This window comes from Schistocerca serialis, chromosome 4, assembly GCF_023864345.2.
Source record: "Schistocerca serialis cubense isolate TAMUIC-IGC-003099 chromosome 4, iqSchSeri2.2, whole genome shotgun sequence".
NCBI lineage: Eukaryota > Metazoa > Arthropoda > Insecta > Orthoptera > Acrididae > Schistocerca > Schistocerca serialis.
Genome location: NC_064641.1, coordinates 356,845,184 through 356,859,867, shown reverse-complemented (window position 1 = coordinate 356,859,867; position 14,684 = coordinate 356,845,184). Strand labels below are relative to the sequence as shown.

General features: G+C 49.6%; 1 protein-coding gene across 2 annotated transcripts in view; it reads left to right on the top strand.

Annotated features, from left to right (window-relative positions):
- The window catches only part of LOC126473658 (uncharacterized Golgi apparatus membrane protein-like protein CG5021), a 73,064-nt gene that overhangs the window by 50,734 nt on the left and 7,646 nt on the right, over positions 1-14,684 (top strand). For both annotated transcript variants that reach the window (XM_050100888.1, XM_050100889.1), the window contains exon 6: positions 55-195. In XM_050100888.1, coding sequence (XP_049956845.1) covers positions 55-195 — 141 coding nt within the window. The remainder of the gene's footprint in view (positions 1-54; positions 196-14,684) is intronic.

Sequence of the window (14,684 nt, the reverse complement as noted above, 5' to 3'; positions counted from 1 at the left end):
TTAAAAAACTATCATTTAAAATTTAATGATATTTCGATGCCATATTTATTTCAGCTTGTCATCTGCATAGCTTTAGCCCTTAATGGAGCAAATTTATATGGCTACATAAAGTGTAAAATTGGAAGCAATCAGTCGGTTGGACAGTCCGTTTCATCAATGACCTCAGATTTCTTTAGGAAGCAAGTGATACAGAATGTAAGTATATAGATATTATTAAAACAAGATTTGTGTGTTCAGCTGTATTGTCATGCTCTTCCTTTTTGTCAGTAAAAACTTCCAGTGTACACTTTCCAAGTATTCACATCCATTAGTAGTTAATACCATGCTCGCATACTAACCCCCAAAATTAAACTAATTAAACACACAATTTACAATAAAACCTAATATTTTCTAGTGCCAGTGATTTACTTGAGGACACTGCTCAAAGCAGTCATTAATACAGCATTATAAAAATGGTACTGGAAAGTTACTGGTGGAGTATAATGAATGTGAGTGGTTGCCTTTACTGCTTTTATAAACTTTTATTCATATGGCATGTTAAAGTGAATAGCATTTTCAGGCAGCTGCAGATGTTGTGAAGTGGAATACAGAGAGACTGCTTGAAGATCATAGACTATTTTGGAATGTGTATATGGAAATTGAAATTCGCTCCACTTGCCTTGTTTGTTGCGTGCACAGCTGATGACAGAGTGGCAAAAGTGGGCAATTGCCTTGCTTAGGACTCTCAAAAATTTATCTTATGAAATAAATGCTGAAGTTTTCAAGTGTTCTAATATATGCTATGTGCAAGCTAATCACTTGTGGCAGACATCCTGATGCACAAACAATTTGTTGATAGGAAAAGAGGATATTTATGTATTGAAACTGACAACATATCTCATCCCTTGGTTAAAAAATGTTGTATTATGAGATAGGAATTACTATGGGATGTCAGTTTTGGTCCTTCCCACCTGGTCTTCAAAGGACTCTGAGTTCTTTTTTATGTCGAAATTGTGGTTTCCCATCATGACTGAAGCTTTATTTCCTACCCCACTCTGGTCTTTTAAATACCAATGCTTTGTGTGTATGTCTTCCTGATGTACAAATGACCTTATTTGTCATTCAGATCATGAAAAACTCACTGTGTGAGCTACCTACTTCCAGCATCTATTGCAGAGATGTCCACTCTCCCTGACATGTGCTACTCTCATTATGAAATGCAAAATTAGGAACATGAAGTCTCCAATTGCCTCTCATATTTTGAAGCTCAGAAAAAGTATGATCATTTGTATCCTCTTTCACTGATATCAACTTTTGTCACTACTGTGGCCAGGTCATTTACAGTACCTCAACTATTTACTCCCCCCTGCGGGTTCGTGGGTTAGAACAGGCCTGTGGTATTCCTGCCTATCGTAAGAGGCGACTAAAAGGAGTCTCAAACGTTTCGGCCTTTATGGTCTTCTGTTGGGTTTGACCTCTATCTTTCCAAATTCTTCCGCAGAGCGAGCCAATTGGGGAAGGGTGCCTTACATGGTGCATTTTGTCCATCGTGCATTGAGACCTCTAGCCAGCTTTATCGTCGTCACGTTGCTGTCCCACTCATGCTCCATCTCTTTGGCGAGGATGTGTTCCTGGGTGCCATTTTCACTGTGCACTGTGCAGTGTTGCTTTTTGTGGAGACGACGACCATGGACTTTATGGCACCTAACATCCAGCACGGTAGCCAGTCGCTCTACTGATGCCTGCACCGTTAACTCCCCACATATGCCAAGGAGTAGATGCCCATCTCCCTGGGGCATCAAGACTCCCGGCAATGGCCATCCTGCCAGGTGGCCCTTGCTGTGGCTGGGTGGTGCCCGTGGGGAGGGCCCTTGGTCGGAGTAGGTGGCATCAGGGTGGATAGCACGCAGTGAAGCGTGGCACATCTTCTCTTGCTGGTGACCAACCACCAGCAGTCTCTAAGCGTTCAAGGGCTCGCTTTAAAGCTAACGTGTATGACCCCAAATCGTTCCCCTCCCTGGCCACACCATGGGAGGAACGAAAGGTTATGAATGACAGCGAAAGGCATTCGCCCCGGTATCTCATCTGTACCAGAGCTGATGGGGAATCCATTGTGTCCGTGAAGCCTCAGTTCTTTGTAGAACATTTGGAGGACAAGTTCGGGGAGGTCGAAAAATGTAGTCAGGGTCAGTCTTGATAAAAACATCATCCTCTGCCCAGTCATGAGCATTGCTCGCTTGTACGAAGCTGGGGGATGTTTCTGTTACTATCACCCCCCACAAAAGAATAAATATGGTCCAGGGCATTATTTTCCACAGAGATCTACTTTTACAGTTCAATGACGAGCTGCGCACCAACTTAGAGCGACGAGGTGTCCATTTCGTCCGGCACGTCCATCGGGGTCTGAGGGATTATCAAGTTGCCACCGGTGCCTTCATCTTGGCCTTCGAGGGCGACACATTACCTGAGAAGTCAAAGTGATGGTCTACCATTGTGATGTCAAGCCATATATCCCTCCCCCGATGTGGTGCTTCAAGTGTTGGAAGTTCAGCCATATGTCTTCTCGCTGTGCTTCCAGCCTCATATGTTGCGATTGTGGTCGACCATCCCATCCTGATACTCCATGTGCCCCACCTCCCATCTGTGTCAACTGCGGAGAGCACCATCCCCCTTGCTCGCTGGACTGTAAGATTCTACAGCAGGAACGGAAAATAATGGAATACAAGACCTTGGATCGACTGACCTACACTGAGGCTAACCAGAAATTTGAACGGCTTCATCCCATGCGCATGATGTCATCTTATGCCGCCACTGTCACTCCTGCTTCAGTTCCATCAGCTGCACCACATACAGTCAGCTCTCAGAGCCAGAGGACCACACCTACCCCCTTGATGTTGGGGGGCACTTCACACCCTATTGCTCCTGCTCCATCTACTTCAGGAGCAACACTCCCCCCCCCCCCCCCCCCCCCCAACCATCGGGGACATCAGTTCCCACTTTCCAGCTGGAAAAGCGTAAGACTTCTTTGGCTCCTCTCGCCAGGAAGGGGTCCCTTGGGGACCTCCCTTCTCAAGTTCAGACCAGTGGAAAAGCGGACACTCGCAAGTGGCTGAAACAGCCGCTGGTCGCTGGTCGTAGGGCCTCACGGTCGTCGTCCGTCCCTGAGACTGACCCAGGGAGGCCCTTCCAGCCAGAACCACCGAAGGCACAGCGCGAGAAACAGAAGAAGAAAAAGGTTCCCAAGAATCCCGACATTGAGGTGGCACCCGTCCCACCGCTTCCTACAGGTTGAAATTCTGGTGTCTGCTGAAGACCTGGATCTCGCCGGACCCTCGGACGCAATGGATGTCCCTTGCGCGGATACTGAATCGGTGGCAGCAAGTGACCCAGCAGTGTAAACTGCCTCCCCAGTCCCTTCACGCCTTTCTCAGCCATGGACAATGTCATCCTTCAGTGGAACTGTGGTGGTTTCTTCCACCATCTAGCTGAGCTCCGACAACTTCTCAGCCTTCATCCTTTCCTCTGTATTGCTCTACAAGAAACTTGGTTTCCGGCAATGCGAACCCCTGCCCTCTGTGGCTATCAGATTTATTATAGGAACTGGGCAGCTCATGAAAGGGTATCTGGTGGCGTCTGCATCTATGTCCTTCACTCCCTTCACAGCGAGTCTGTCCCTCTACAAACACCTTTAGAGGCTGTCGCTGTTCGGGTGCAGATGCCACAGGCTCTTACTGTCTGCAGTCTTTATCTTCCACCGGATGGTGATGTCCCGCAGCATGTCCTGGCTGCGCTGATAGCCCAATTGCCGCCACCTTTCCTGTTATTGGGTGACTTCAACACCCATAACCCTCTGTGGGGTGGGTCAGTGGCAACAGGTCGAGGCGCCACCATTGAGAATGTATTGTCACAGCTCGACCTTTCCATTTTAAATGATGGTGCCTTCACACATTTCAGTGTGGCGCATGGCACATACTCCGCCATCGACCTTTCGATCTGCAGCCCTAGCCTCTTACCATCTGTCCAATGGAGTGTGCATGACGACGTGTGTGGTAGTGACCACTTTCCGATCTTTCTGTCACTGCCACAGCGTCACTCTTCTGGGCGCCCTTGCAGATGGGCTCTGAATAAGGCTGACTAGGACTTGTTCTCCACTGCCGCCATTGCGCCTCTTTCTAATGAAGCCATTGATGCAGTGGCTCACTCGGTCACCACCGGCATCGTTACTGCCGCAGAATCTGCCATTCCCCGTTCTTCTGGGTCTCCTTGGCAGAGGACTGTGCCTTGGTGGTCGCCTGCTATCGCCGAGGTGATTAAAGATCGCAGGCGGGCACTCCAGCGTTACAAGCGGCATCCCTCATTAGAAAACCTCATCGCCTTCAAATGGCTCTGTGCATGGGTCCGCTGCATCATTCGCCAACACAAGCAGGAGTGCTGGGAACGGTATGTCTCCACCATTGACCTCCATATCTCTCCATCGCAGGTTTGGGCCAAGATTAGGTGCCTCTATGGCTATCGGACCCTGTCAGCATCCATGCCCTCTCACTGAATGGAGCAGTTTGTACTGACTCCAACATAATTGCAAACCGCTTAGCAGACCATTTTGCTCAGTTCCTCTTCTGTGAATTACCCACTGGCTTTCCGCTCCTTTAAAGAGAAGTTGGAACGTCGGAGCCTTTCGTTTAACACCTACCATCCTGAATCCTACAATGTTCCATTCAGTGAATGGGAATTCCACAGTGCCCTAGCCGCTTGTCCTGATACAGCTCCCAGGTCAGATCGCATCCACTGTCACGTGCTGAAACACCTCTCAGTGGACTGCCAGCGACGCCTCCTTGACATTTACAACCGTATCTGGGTCGAGGGTCAGTTTCCGTCGCAATGGCGGGAAAGCATTGTTATCGCTGTTTTGAAACCTAGCAAGAACCCATTGGAGATGGACAGCTACTGCCCCATTAGCCTCACCAACGTTCTTTGCAAGTTGCTCGAACGCATGGTGAGCCGGCGGTTGAGTTGGGTACTCGAGTCTCGGGGCCTTCTAGCTCCGTCTCAGGGTGGATTCCGTAAAGGCCGCTCTGCCGCCGACAATCTGATGAGCCTGGAGTCAGCCATCCGTACGGCCTTTGCCCACAGTCAGCAGGTCATCACTGTCCTTTTTGACATGCGGAAGGCGTACAATACAACATGACGCCATCACATCCTCTCTACGCTTCATGGTTGGGGTCTTCGGGGTCCGCTGCCGATTTTCATACAAAATTATCTGTCACATCGTACCTTCCACGTGCAAGTTGCGGCCTCCCATAGTTCCCCCCGAGTTCAGGAGAATGGGGTACCGCAGGTGTCTGTCTTAAATGTCTGCTTGTTTTTAATTGCAATTAACGGGCTCACTGCGGCAGTGGGAATGTCTGTCTCAGCTTCCTTGTATGCTGACTACTTCTGCCTCTACTATAGCTCCATTGGCATTGCAGCTGCTGAACGTCAGCTGCAGGGCGCTATCCGCAAGGCGCAGTCTTGGGCTGTAGCACATGGCTTCAAGTTTTCAGCTTCCAAGACCTGCATTATGCATTTCTGCCGGCGACGCACTGTTCACCCTGAGCCGCGGCTTTATCTTAACGGTGAACCTCTTGCTGTGGTGGAGACACATCGGTTTCTGGGTGTGGTTTTTGATGCCCGGTTGACTTGGTTCCCACATATTCGGCAGCTTAAACAGATGTGTTGGCGGCATCTTAATGCTCTGCGATCCTTGAGCCACACCAGCTGGGGTGCCGACCGATCCACCCTCTTACGGCTCTACCAGGTGTTAATCCAGTCCCATCTGGATTATGGGAGCCTGGCTTATGGTTCAGCATCCCCACCTGCGTTGCGGGTGCTGGACCCAATCCTTCACAGCAGGATCCGACTTGCCACTGGTGCTTTCCGGACCAGTCTTGATCCGCTCCTGCTCAGGTGAGTCCTTTGTTATCTGTAGCGACTCCCTGAGCAGTTTTCGAGCTATCGACCAGTGTTTCCCTCGCTCTCGTCTGGTGCTAGCCATCCAGGAGTCCCTCCATACTCTTGCCCGTTGCGGCCGCTCTGTGGTCTTTATGTGGACCCCAGGCCATGTTGGGATACCAAGCAATGAACATGTAGACCGCCTGGCCAAACAGGCCACCAGTAAACCACCTCTGGACGTTGGCCTCCCGGAGACTGATTTGTGAGCATTCTTACGCCGCAAAGTTTTCGCGCTTTGGGACGCTGAACAGCGCGATCTGACCACATCCAATAAACTCCAATAAACTCCGTGCTATCAAGGAGTCGACGACTGTGTGTCGGTCATCCATGCAAGCCACTCGCAGGGACTCAGTTGTCCTTTGTCGGCTCCGCATTGGCCACACCCGGCTGACGCACAGATATTTGCTGCGCAGTGAGGACCTGCCCCTATGTTGCTGCGGGGTGGCTTTGACGGTGGTCCACGTTTTGTTGGCCTGTCCCCTTTTAGCTGTGCTCAGGCAGACATTTGCACTGCCTGATACGCTCCCTGCCCTTTTAACCAATGACACTGCCATGGCAGGCTTAGTTTTGCATTTTATTCGGGCAGGGGGCTTTTATCACTTAATCTAAGTGTTTGTCTTTTTTTGTTGAGTCTGGCCTTTGGCCTACGATTTTCGCCTGAGTTTTTAGTGTGTTTCTCGGTGGTTGGCTTTTCCTTTTTTTGTCTCTATGGTCGGCCAACCACTGTCACACTCTGTGTGATTTTAATTTCTTTTATCTGGTCTCTGTCTAAGTCTTTCTTGTCCTGTGTCGTCTGTCGTCTTTTCCATTGTTTGTTTTTATTCTGTGTGGGTGTTTGAAATTTTGGAACAAGGGACCGATGACTGTAGCAGTCTGGTCCCTTTAATCCCCCCAACCAACCAACCAACCAACTATTTACTCCTTCCATTCCTTCAATGCTGACCTCTGATAGTCACCCAAGCACATTAGCTCATGGAAGAGAGAAGCTCCTCTCTCTTGGGGTTCCTGGAGCACCATCTGTGGTGCCGTAAACCCCCTGCCCCTGGGCGGAGAAGCAGCCTCCGCCTCTTGCATATACTAGTGACAGGGCTTTGTTGTGGAAAGTCTCTGTCTGACCAGCAATTAGACATGAGCCAGTGGCTGAAGAAGCTATGGGCTGTGGGGCCCAGGGCTGCCCACACCTATTTAGTTCCTATCCCACAGCAGATAAGACCTCACAAAAGCCCTGTCAAAACTGGTTAAAGAGGGAAAAAAAAAAATCTCAAGAGAAGGCCAAGCTTCTGACGCTAGAGATGCCAGGTCCATCCATGCCACTGTGCTCTGAACCCATGTTCCTTAATGTTGTTCCACCTCAGTAGTGACACACAGTGAATGTCAGGTGGGACATGTTCTTGTGGCTCTTTCATGCCTATCGAGGGCACCCTTAATTTTATAATTCAGTGAAAGTACAATGAATATTACTGTAACCTGCCAGAACTACTACTACTAATTGTCTCTTTTTCTACAATATGTGTTGATCTCCGAGAAATGTATTTCACTGATAAGCATTCTCCAACATTTCGAGGTTGCTGTGAATTCTATCAGAACCATACTGCCCCTGAGATCCGGAGGAGTCTGTGCGTTGGAACACGTATGTTAGTGAATGGATTCCCTCCTGCACTTGCGCTGTTGTTGCTTCGACTACAGCAGTCAGTGTTTGTAACTTATAATTTTCGCCACTCAGGGCTCTTACTTAACAAGATATGGCCATCTTAATCACATTTAGATGTTAGGTCATCTGATTTTGAATAGAATCAGGACATGGAGCATATCGTGCGACTAGTCAAAAGCCTGAAGCAGTTACCAGTCAGTGAAAGGTTCATTATATCATTCAGGTTATTGGGGAAGGAGGGAAGTAAAAGATAAAGGAATGTCTTAAACTTGTCTTATCTGCTTGTAAGATAGCCAGGTAAGAAGAGGGAAAGTAAGCCTGTTCATCCCAGGTGTGGGCCAAGCTTCGTAGTGTACTTGGGTGCCAAAAATCAACTGTTTTGGGTCTCCTCCTTCCTGATGGTACTATTTCTACTGATGTGTCAGTTCTTGGTGAACACTTTGTGACAGTACCTGGCTACCCCAAGAGCAGATAAGACAAGTTGAAGACATGCCTCTGTCTATTAAGCCCCCTTCGGGTCTGGGGGTTCGAATAGGCCCAAGGTATTCCTACCTGTCTTAAGAGACAACTAAAAGCAGTCTCACACATTTCGGCCTTTTTGTGACCATCCCCTGTAGGGTTTGACCTCCATTTTTCCAGATTCTACAGAAGTGCGGTCCGTATGGGGAAGCCCCCCTGCGGGTCCGGGGGTTAGAATAGGCCCGAGGTATTCCCGCCCATCATAAGAGGCGACTAAAAGGCGTCTCACACATTTCAACCTTTGTATGATGGTCCCCTGTAGGGTTTGACCTCCATATTTCAAAATTTTTGCGGAGAGCGAGCCAATTGGGGAAGGGTGCCTTACATGGTGCATCGTGTCCATCATGCATTGAGATCTTTAGCCCACTTTCTCGTCATCGCATTGCAGTCCCGCTCATTCTCCATCTCTTGGGCAAGGATACATTCCTGGGTGCATTTCCAACAATGCACTATGCAGTGACGCTTTCTGTGCTGCTGATGACCATGGACTTCTTTGCAGCTGAAAACCAGCACAGTAGCCAGTCCGTTGTGGTGGGGCGGCCATGTACCCTGTTGATTGTAGCCCCCCCTAACAACACAGGGATCACTGTGGTGATGCCTGCACTGTTAACTCCCCATGATGCCAAGGAGTAGATGCCCGTCACCCTGGGGCATTAGCACTCCCAGCAATGGCCATCGTGCCAGGTGGCCCTTGCTGAGGCTGGGTGGCGCCTGTGGGGAGGGCCCTTGGTTGGAGTGGGTGGCATCAGGGCGGATGACACGCAGTGAAGCGTGGTACATCTTCTCTTGCTGGTGGCCAACCACCAGCAGTCTCTAAACATTCTAGGGCTCAATTCATTGTGCAGAAGTATGACCCCAAATCGTTCCCCTCCCTGGCCACACCATGGGAGGAACACCAGGCTAAGGATGGCAGTGAAGCTTATTCGCCCTGGTACCTGGTCTGTTCGAGAGTTGATGGGGAATCCTTCATGTTATGAAGCTTCAGTTTTTTGTTGAGCATTTAGAGGACAAGTTTGGGGAGGTGGGCGGCTTGTCCAAAATGCGCTCTGGGTCAGTCTTGATCAAAACAGCATCCTCTGCCCAGTCACAGGCACTACTCACCTGCGACAAACTGGGGGACGTTTGTTTCCAGCACGCCCCATAAGAGCATGAATATGGTTGAGGGTCTCATATTCCACAGGGATATTCTTTGCAGACTGATGATGAGTTGCACTCCAATTTAGAACGACTAGATGTTCACTTCGTCCGGCGCGTCCATTGGGGTCTGAGGGATAATCAGGTTGCCACCGGTGCCTTCATCTTGGCCTTAGAGGGTGACATATTATCCGTAAAGGTCAAGGTGATGGTCTACTGCTGTGATGTCAAACCATATATCCCTCCCCCTATGCAGTGTTTTAAATGCTGGAAGTTTGGCCATATGTCTTCCTGGTGTACTTCCAGTGTCACGTGTTGAGATTGTGGACGTCCATCGCATGTGCCATGCCTCCTATCTGTGATAACTGCGGAGAGCATCATTCCCCTTGCTTGCAGGATTGCAGGATCTTACAGAAAGAAAGAAAAATTATGGAGTACAAGACCCTGAACCGACTGACCTACACTGAGGCTAAGAGAAAATTTGAATGACTCCATCCTGTGCGAATGACTTCCTTTTATGCCACAAATACAACAACAGTGGTAGCCCCCCCCCCCCCCCCCCCATCAGTTCAGCGAATTCCAGTCGGCTCTCAGAGCTGTAAGACTACATCTCCCCCTTGACTGTAGGAGGGCTCTACCTTCCCTCTTGCTCCTGCACCACCTACTTTTGGAGCAACACCCCCCCACCCCCCTCCCCCCAAACCATCAGGAACGTCCATCACCACTTCTAAACCGGAGAAGCGTACAACTTCTTTGGCTTCTCTCGCTAGGAAGGGGTCCCTTGGGTCACTCCCTTCCCAGGTTCTTACCAGTGGCACAGCTGACACCTGCCAGTGGCTGAAGCAACCACAGGTAGCTGGTCGTAGGGCTTCACGGTCATCCTCAGTCCCCGAAACTGAATCAGTGAAGCCCTCCCAGCGGGACAAACCTAAGGGGCAGTGAGAGAAACCAAAAAAGCAAAAGACCCCACCAAGAGCCAAGGCACTGCAGTGGCACCCACACCTCCTCTACCTACAAGCTCTGCATCTGAGGATGAGGTGGAGATTCTGGCATCTGCTGAGGACCTAGATCTCATCAGACCCTCAGACACAATGGATATTGACTGCTCAGCACTAAGTCAGTGGCAGCAGGTGACCGTGAGGCATAAACTGCCTCATTGAATGTTCCATACCTTCCCAGTCTCACAATGATGTCATCATCCAGTGGAATTGCGGTGGTTTTTTCCACTACAGCAACTGTTAAGCTTTACACTTGCTTTCTGCATTGCCCTATAGGCGACCTAGTTCCCAGCAATGCGGACCCCTGCACACTGTGGCTATAAGGGATATTACAGGAACCACTGCGACTATAATAGAGTGTCAGGCGGAGTTTGCCTTTATGTTTTAAACTCAGTCTGTAGTGAACCTGTGTCTCTTCAAACTCCTCTTGAAGCTCTAGCTGTCAGAATAAGGATGATGCAGGAAATAACTGTCTTCAATGTATATCTTCCTCCAGATCATGCAGTACCCCTGCATGTATTAGCTGCCCTGATTGATCAACTCCCTAAACTTTTCCTCCTCTTGGGAGATTTTAATGCCCATAATCCCTTGTGGGGTGGCACCGTGCTTACTGGCGGAGGCAGAGATGTCGAAACTTTACCATCTCAGTTCGACCTCTGCCTCTTAAATACTGGGGCCGCCGCACATTTCAGTGTGGCTCTAGGTAGTTACTCGGCCATTCATTTATCCATTTGCAGCCCAGGACTTCTCCCATCTATCCACTGGAGACCACTTCCCCATCCTCCTGTCACTTCCCCGGCGTCAGGCCCATGGATGCCTGCCCAGATAGGCTGTAAACAAGGCAGACTGGGAAACTTTCACCTCTGCAGTCACCATTAACTCCCCCCCCCCCCCCCCCCCCCCCACGGTAACATCAGTGTGTTTGTTGAGTGGGTGACTACAACGATCATTACTGCAGCAGAAAATGTGATCCCTTGCTGTGTCGGGTGCCCCCGGCAAAAGACAGTCCCTTGGTGGTCTCCGGAAGTCACTGTGGCAATTAAGGAGTGTCGGCGGGGTCTACGGCAGCACAAGAGGTACCCTTTCCTGGAGCACCTCATAGCCTTTAAATGGATCCATGCCCGTGTAGACCAGCTTATAAAATGACAGAAGCAGGAATGTTGGGAGATATATGTGTCGAACATTGGGTGCCATTTGTCACCTTCCCAAGTCTGGGCAAAGATCAAATGAGTTTTTGGATACCAGACCCTAACTGGTGTTCCCATTGTTCACATAAATGGCGTATTATGTACCGATGCAATAGCTGAGCACTGTGCTTGAGCCTCTGCATCGGAGAACTACCTCCCAGCCTTTCGCACCCTCAAATGGCGGATGGAAAGGAAAGACCTCTGGTTTGCTACATGCCACAGTGAACCCTATAATGCTCCGTTTACAGAGTGGGAGCTCTTCAGTGCCCTTGCACATTGCCCGACTCAGCTCCTGGGCCTGATTGGATCCACGGTCAGATGATTAAACATCTCTCATCTGATTACAAGCAACAGCTCCTTGTAATCTTCAATTGGATCTGGTGTGATGGCATCCTTCCATCGCATTGTTAGGAGAGCACCGTCATTCCGGTGCCTAAACCTGGTAAAAACCTGCTTGATGTGGATAGCTATTGGCCCATCAGCCTCATCAACGTTCTTTGCAAGCTGCTCAAGTATGGTGTGTTGGCAATTGGGTTGGGTCTTGGAGTCACGTGGCCTACTGGCTCCATGTCAGGTTGGCTTTCACCAGGGTCGCTCTACCACTGATAATCTTGTGTCCCTTGATCTGCCATCCAAACAGCCTTTTCCAGCCACCGACACCTGGTTGCTGTCTTTTTTGATTTACGTAAAGCTTATGACACCACCTTGCCATGTTATACGAGTGGGGTCTCCAAGGCCTGCTTCCAATTTTCCTCCAAAATCTTCTGACGCTCCGTACTTTCTGTGTCCAAGTAGGTGCCTCCGATAGTTCCGCCTATATCCAGGAGAATGGGGTCCCACAGGACTCTGTATTGAGTGTCTCTTTATTTTTAGTGGCCATTAAGGTTCTAGCAGCAGCTGTAGGGCCGTCTGTTTCACCCTCTCTGTATGCAGACGACTTCTGCATTTTGTACTGCTCCACCAGTACTGGACAGAACACAGAAACCGCTTCTGGAGATTGGTCTCCCCGCAACTGACCTGCATTCATTATTACGCTGCAGGCTTTTTCAGCTTTGGGAGAGGAAATGGCAAAATCTCAGAATGCACAAGACTTTACCTTAATGGCGATCCATTCACTGTCGTGGAGACGTATTGATTCTTAGGTATGGTTGTTGATGCTCGTTTGACTTGGCTTCCTCACGTTCGTCAGCTTAAACGGAAATGTTGGCAGCATTTCAGTGCCCTCCGCTGCCAGAGCAACACCACCTTGGGTGCAGATCACTCCACGCTGCTGCAGCTCTACAAGCCCTGTTCAATCCTGCCTTGACTATGGGAGTGTGATTTATGGTTCGGCGGCACCCTCAGTGTTGCCTTTGCTCCACCTATTGCACCACTGCAGAGTTAGACTAGCGACAGGACCTTTTAGGACGAGTCCAGTGACCTGCGTACTGGTACGTTGAAGATCAGATGCGCACAACTGCTCGCCAGTTACGTTGCACACATTCATAGCTCTCCTGAACATCCTAATTACCGTCTTCTTTCCCCAACCACGGCGGCTGACCTCCCGCGTAGGCGGCCCAAGTCAGGTCTAACGATCGCGGTTCGCGTGCGATCGCTTCCGTCTGAACTGGAGTCCCTTCCTATACCACCTGTCCTTGAGGTCGATTCATGTACACCTCCATGGTGTAGCCCTAGGCTGAAACTTTGCCTGGACTTTCACGTGGCCTTAAGGACTCCGTTAACCCTGTGGCTCTCCTCTCTCACTTCCACTTGATTCTCGACATGTTCCAGGGCTCTGAAGTGGTTTACACCGACGGCTCGATGACTGACGGTCACATTGTCTTTGCCTATGCTCAAGGCGGCCATGTTGAACAGCATTCCGTACCAGGTGGCTGCAGTGTATTCACTGCAGAGCTGGTGGCCATATCTCATGCACTTCAGTATATCTGTTCATGACCTGGGAGTCCTTTCTTTCATGTAGTGACTCCTTGAGCAGTCGTCTGGACCCCTGGTCATGTCGGAATCTCAGGAAATGAACTTACTGACAGGCTGGCCAAACAGGATACACAGAAACCGCTTCTGGAGATTGGTCTCCCCGCAACTGACCTGCATTCATTATTACGCTGCAGGCTTTTTCAGCTTTGGGAGAGGAAATGGCAAAATCTCAGAATGCACAAGAAATTGCGAGCCATTAAGGGGACCAGGAATGTGTGGAAGTCCTCGATGAGAGCCTCTTGTAGGGACTCCGTGGTTCTCTGCTGGCTCCACATTGGTCATGCCTGGGTGACCTACGGCTACCTCATGCGCTGTGAAGACCCGCCTCAGTGTTGGTGCAGCGCCCAGTTGACAGTGGCCCATAACCATATTCTTCTGCCCTGTCCATCTTTGGCTGCCCTGCTGCTTCATCTCCGGTTGCTGGACTCGTTATCACTGATTTTAGCAGACACCGTCTCTTCAGCTGATTTGGTTTTATGTTTTATCCGTGAGGGTGGGTTTTATCATTTGATCTGAGTTTTAGCCCATGTCATTTGTCCCTCTGTGTCCTCCACTCTAGTGCTTTTAGGGTGGAGATTTTAATGTGTTGCAGAGTGACTGGCTTCTCCTTTTTATTTTCATGGTCTGCCAGCCACTGTAATCTGCTTTCTTGTTTTACTATCTTCTAACTGTTTCTTGCGTCTCTCTGTTGTTTTCTTGTCCTCTTTCATCCCTTCTAGTGTTCGTTGCCTTTCCTTCTTTCTTGTGGTTTTTCCTTTCTTGCCATTCTGTGTTATAGGTATCATATGTTTGATTCTCACTCTTGAGGCTTTGTTTTAATCAGAACAAGGGACTGATGACCACACAGTTTGGTCTCTTCCCCCCCCCCCCCCCCCCCCCCTCTTTTAAACCAACCAACCAACCAACCAACCCCCTTAACCTTGAACAATATAACAAACCTTTCACTGACTGGTGACTGCTTCTGGCTTTTTACTAGTCACACAATATGCTCCACGTCACGATTAAGATTGAAAATCAGATGATCCAACATATAAATGTGACTCATTTTCTCAATCACTGCTGGGACCTCTGCCAAGCCCCCCTCAGATTGTGCACTCCATGTGTTCCTGCACAGTCCTCTTTGGTTAGTACCCAGACCATGAATTAAGGCTGTACCACTGATCTTTTCAAAGACATAAGGCTTTCGCTGCACTGCCCCTCCCTCCCCCCTCGCACCCACCCCCTGCCCCCACCATGACTTTTCCTGTGTCAGTT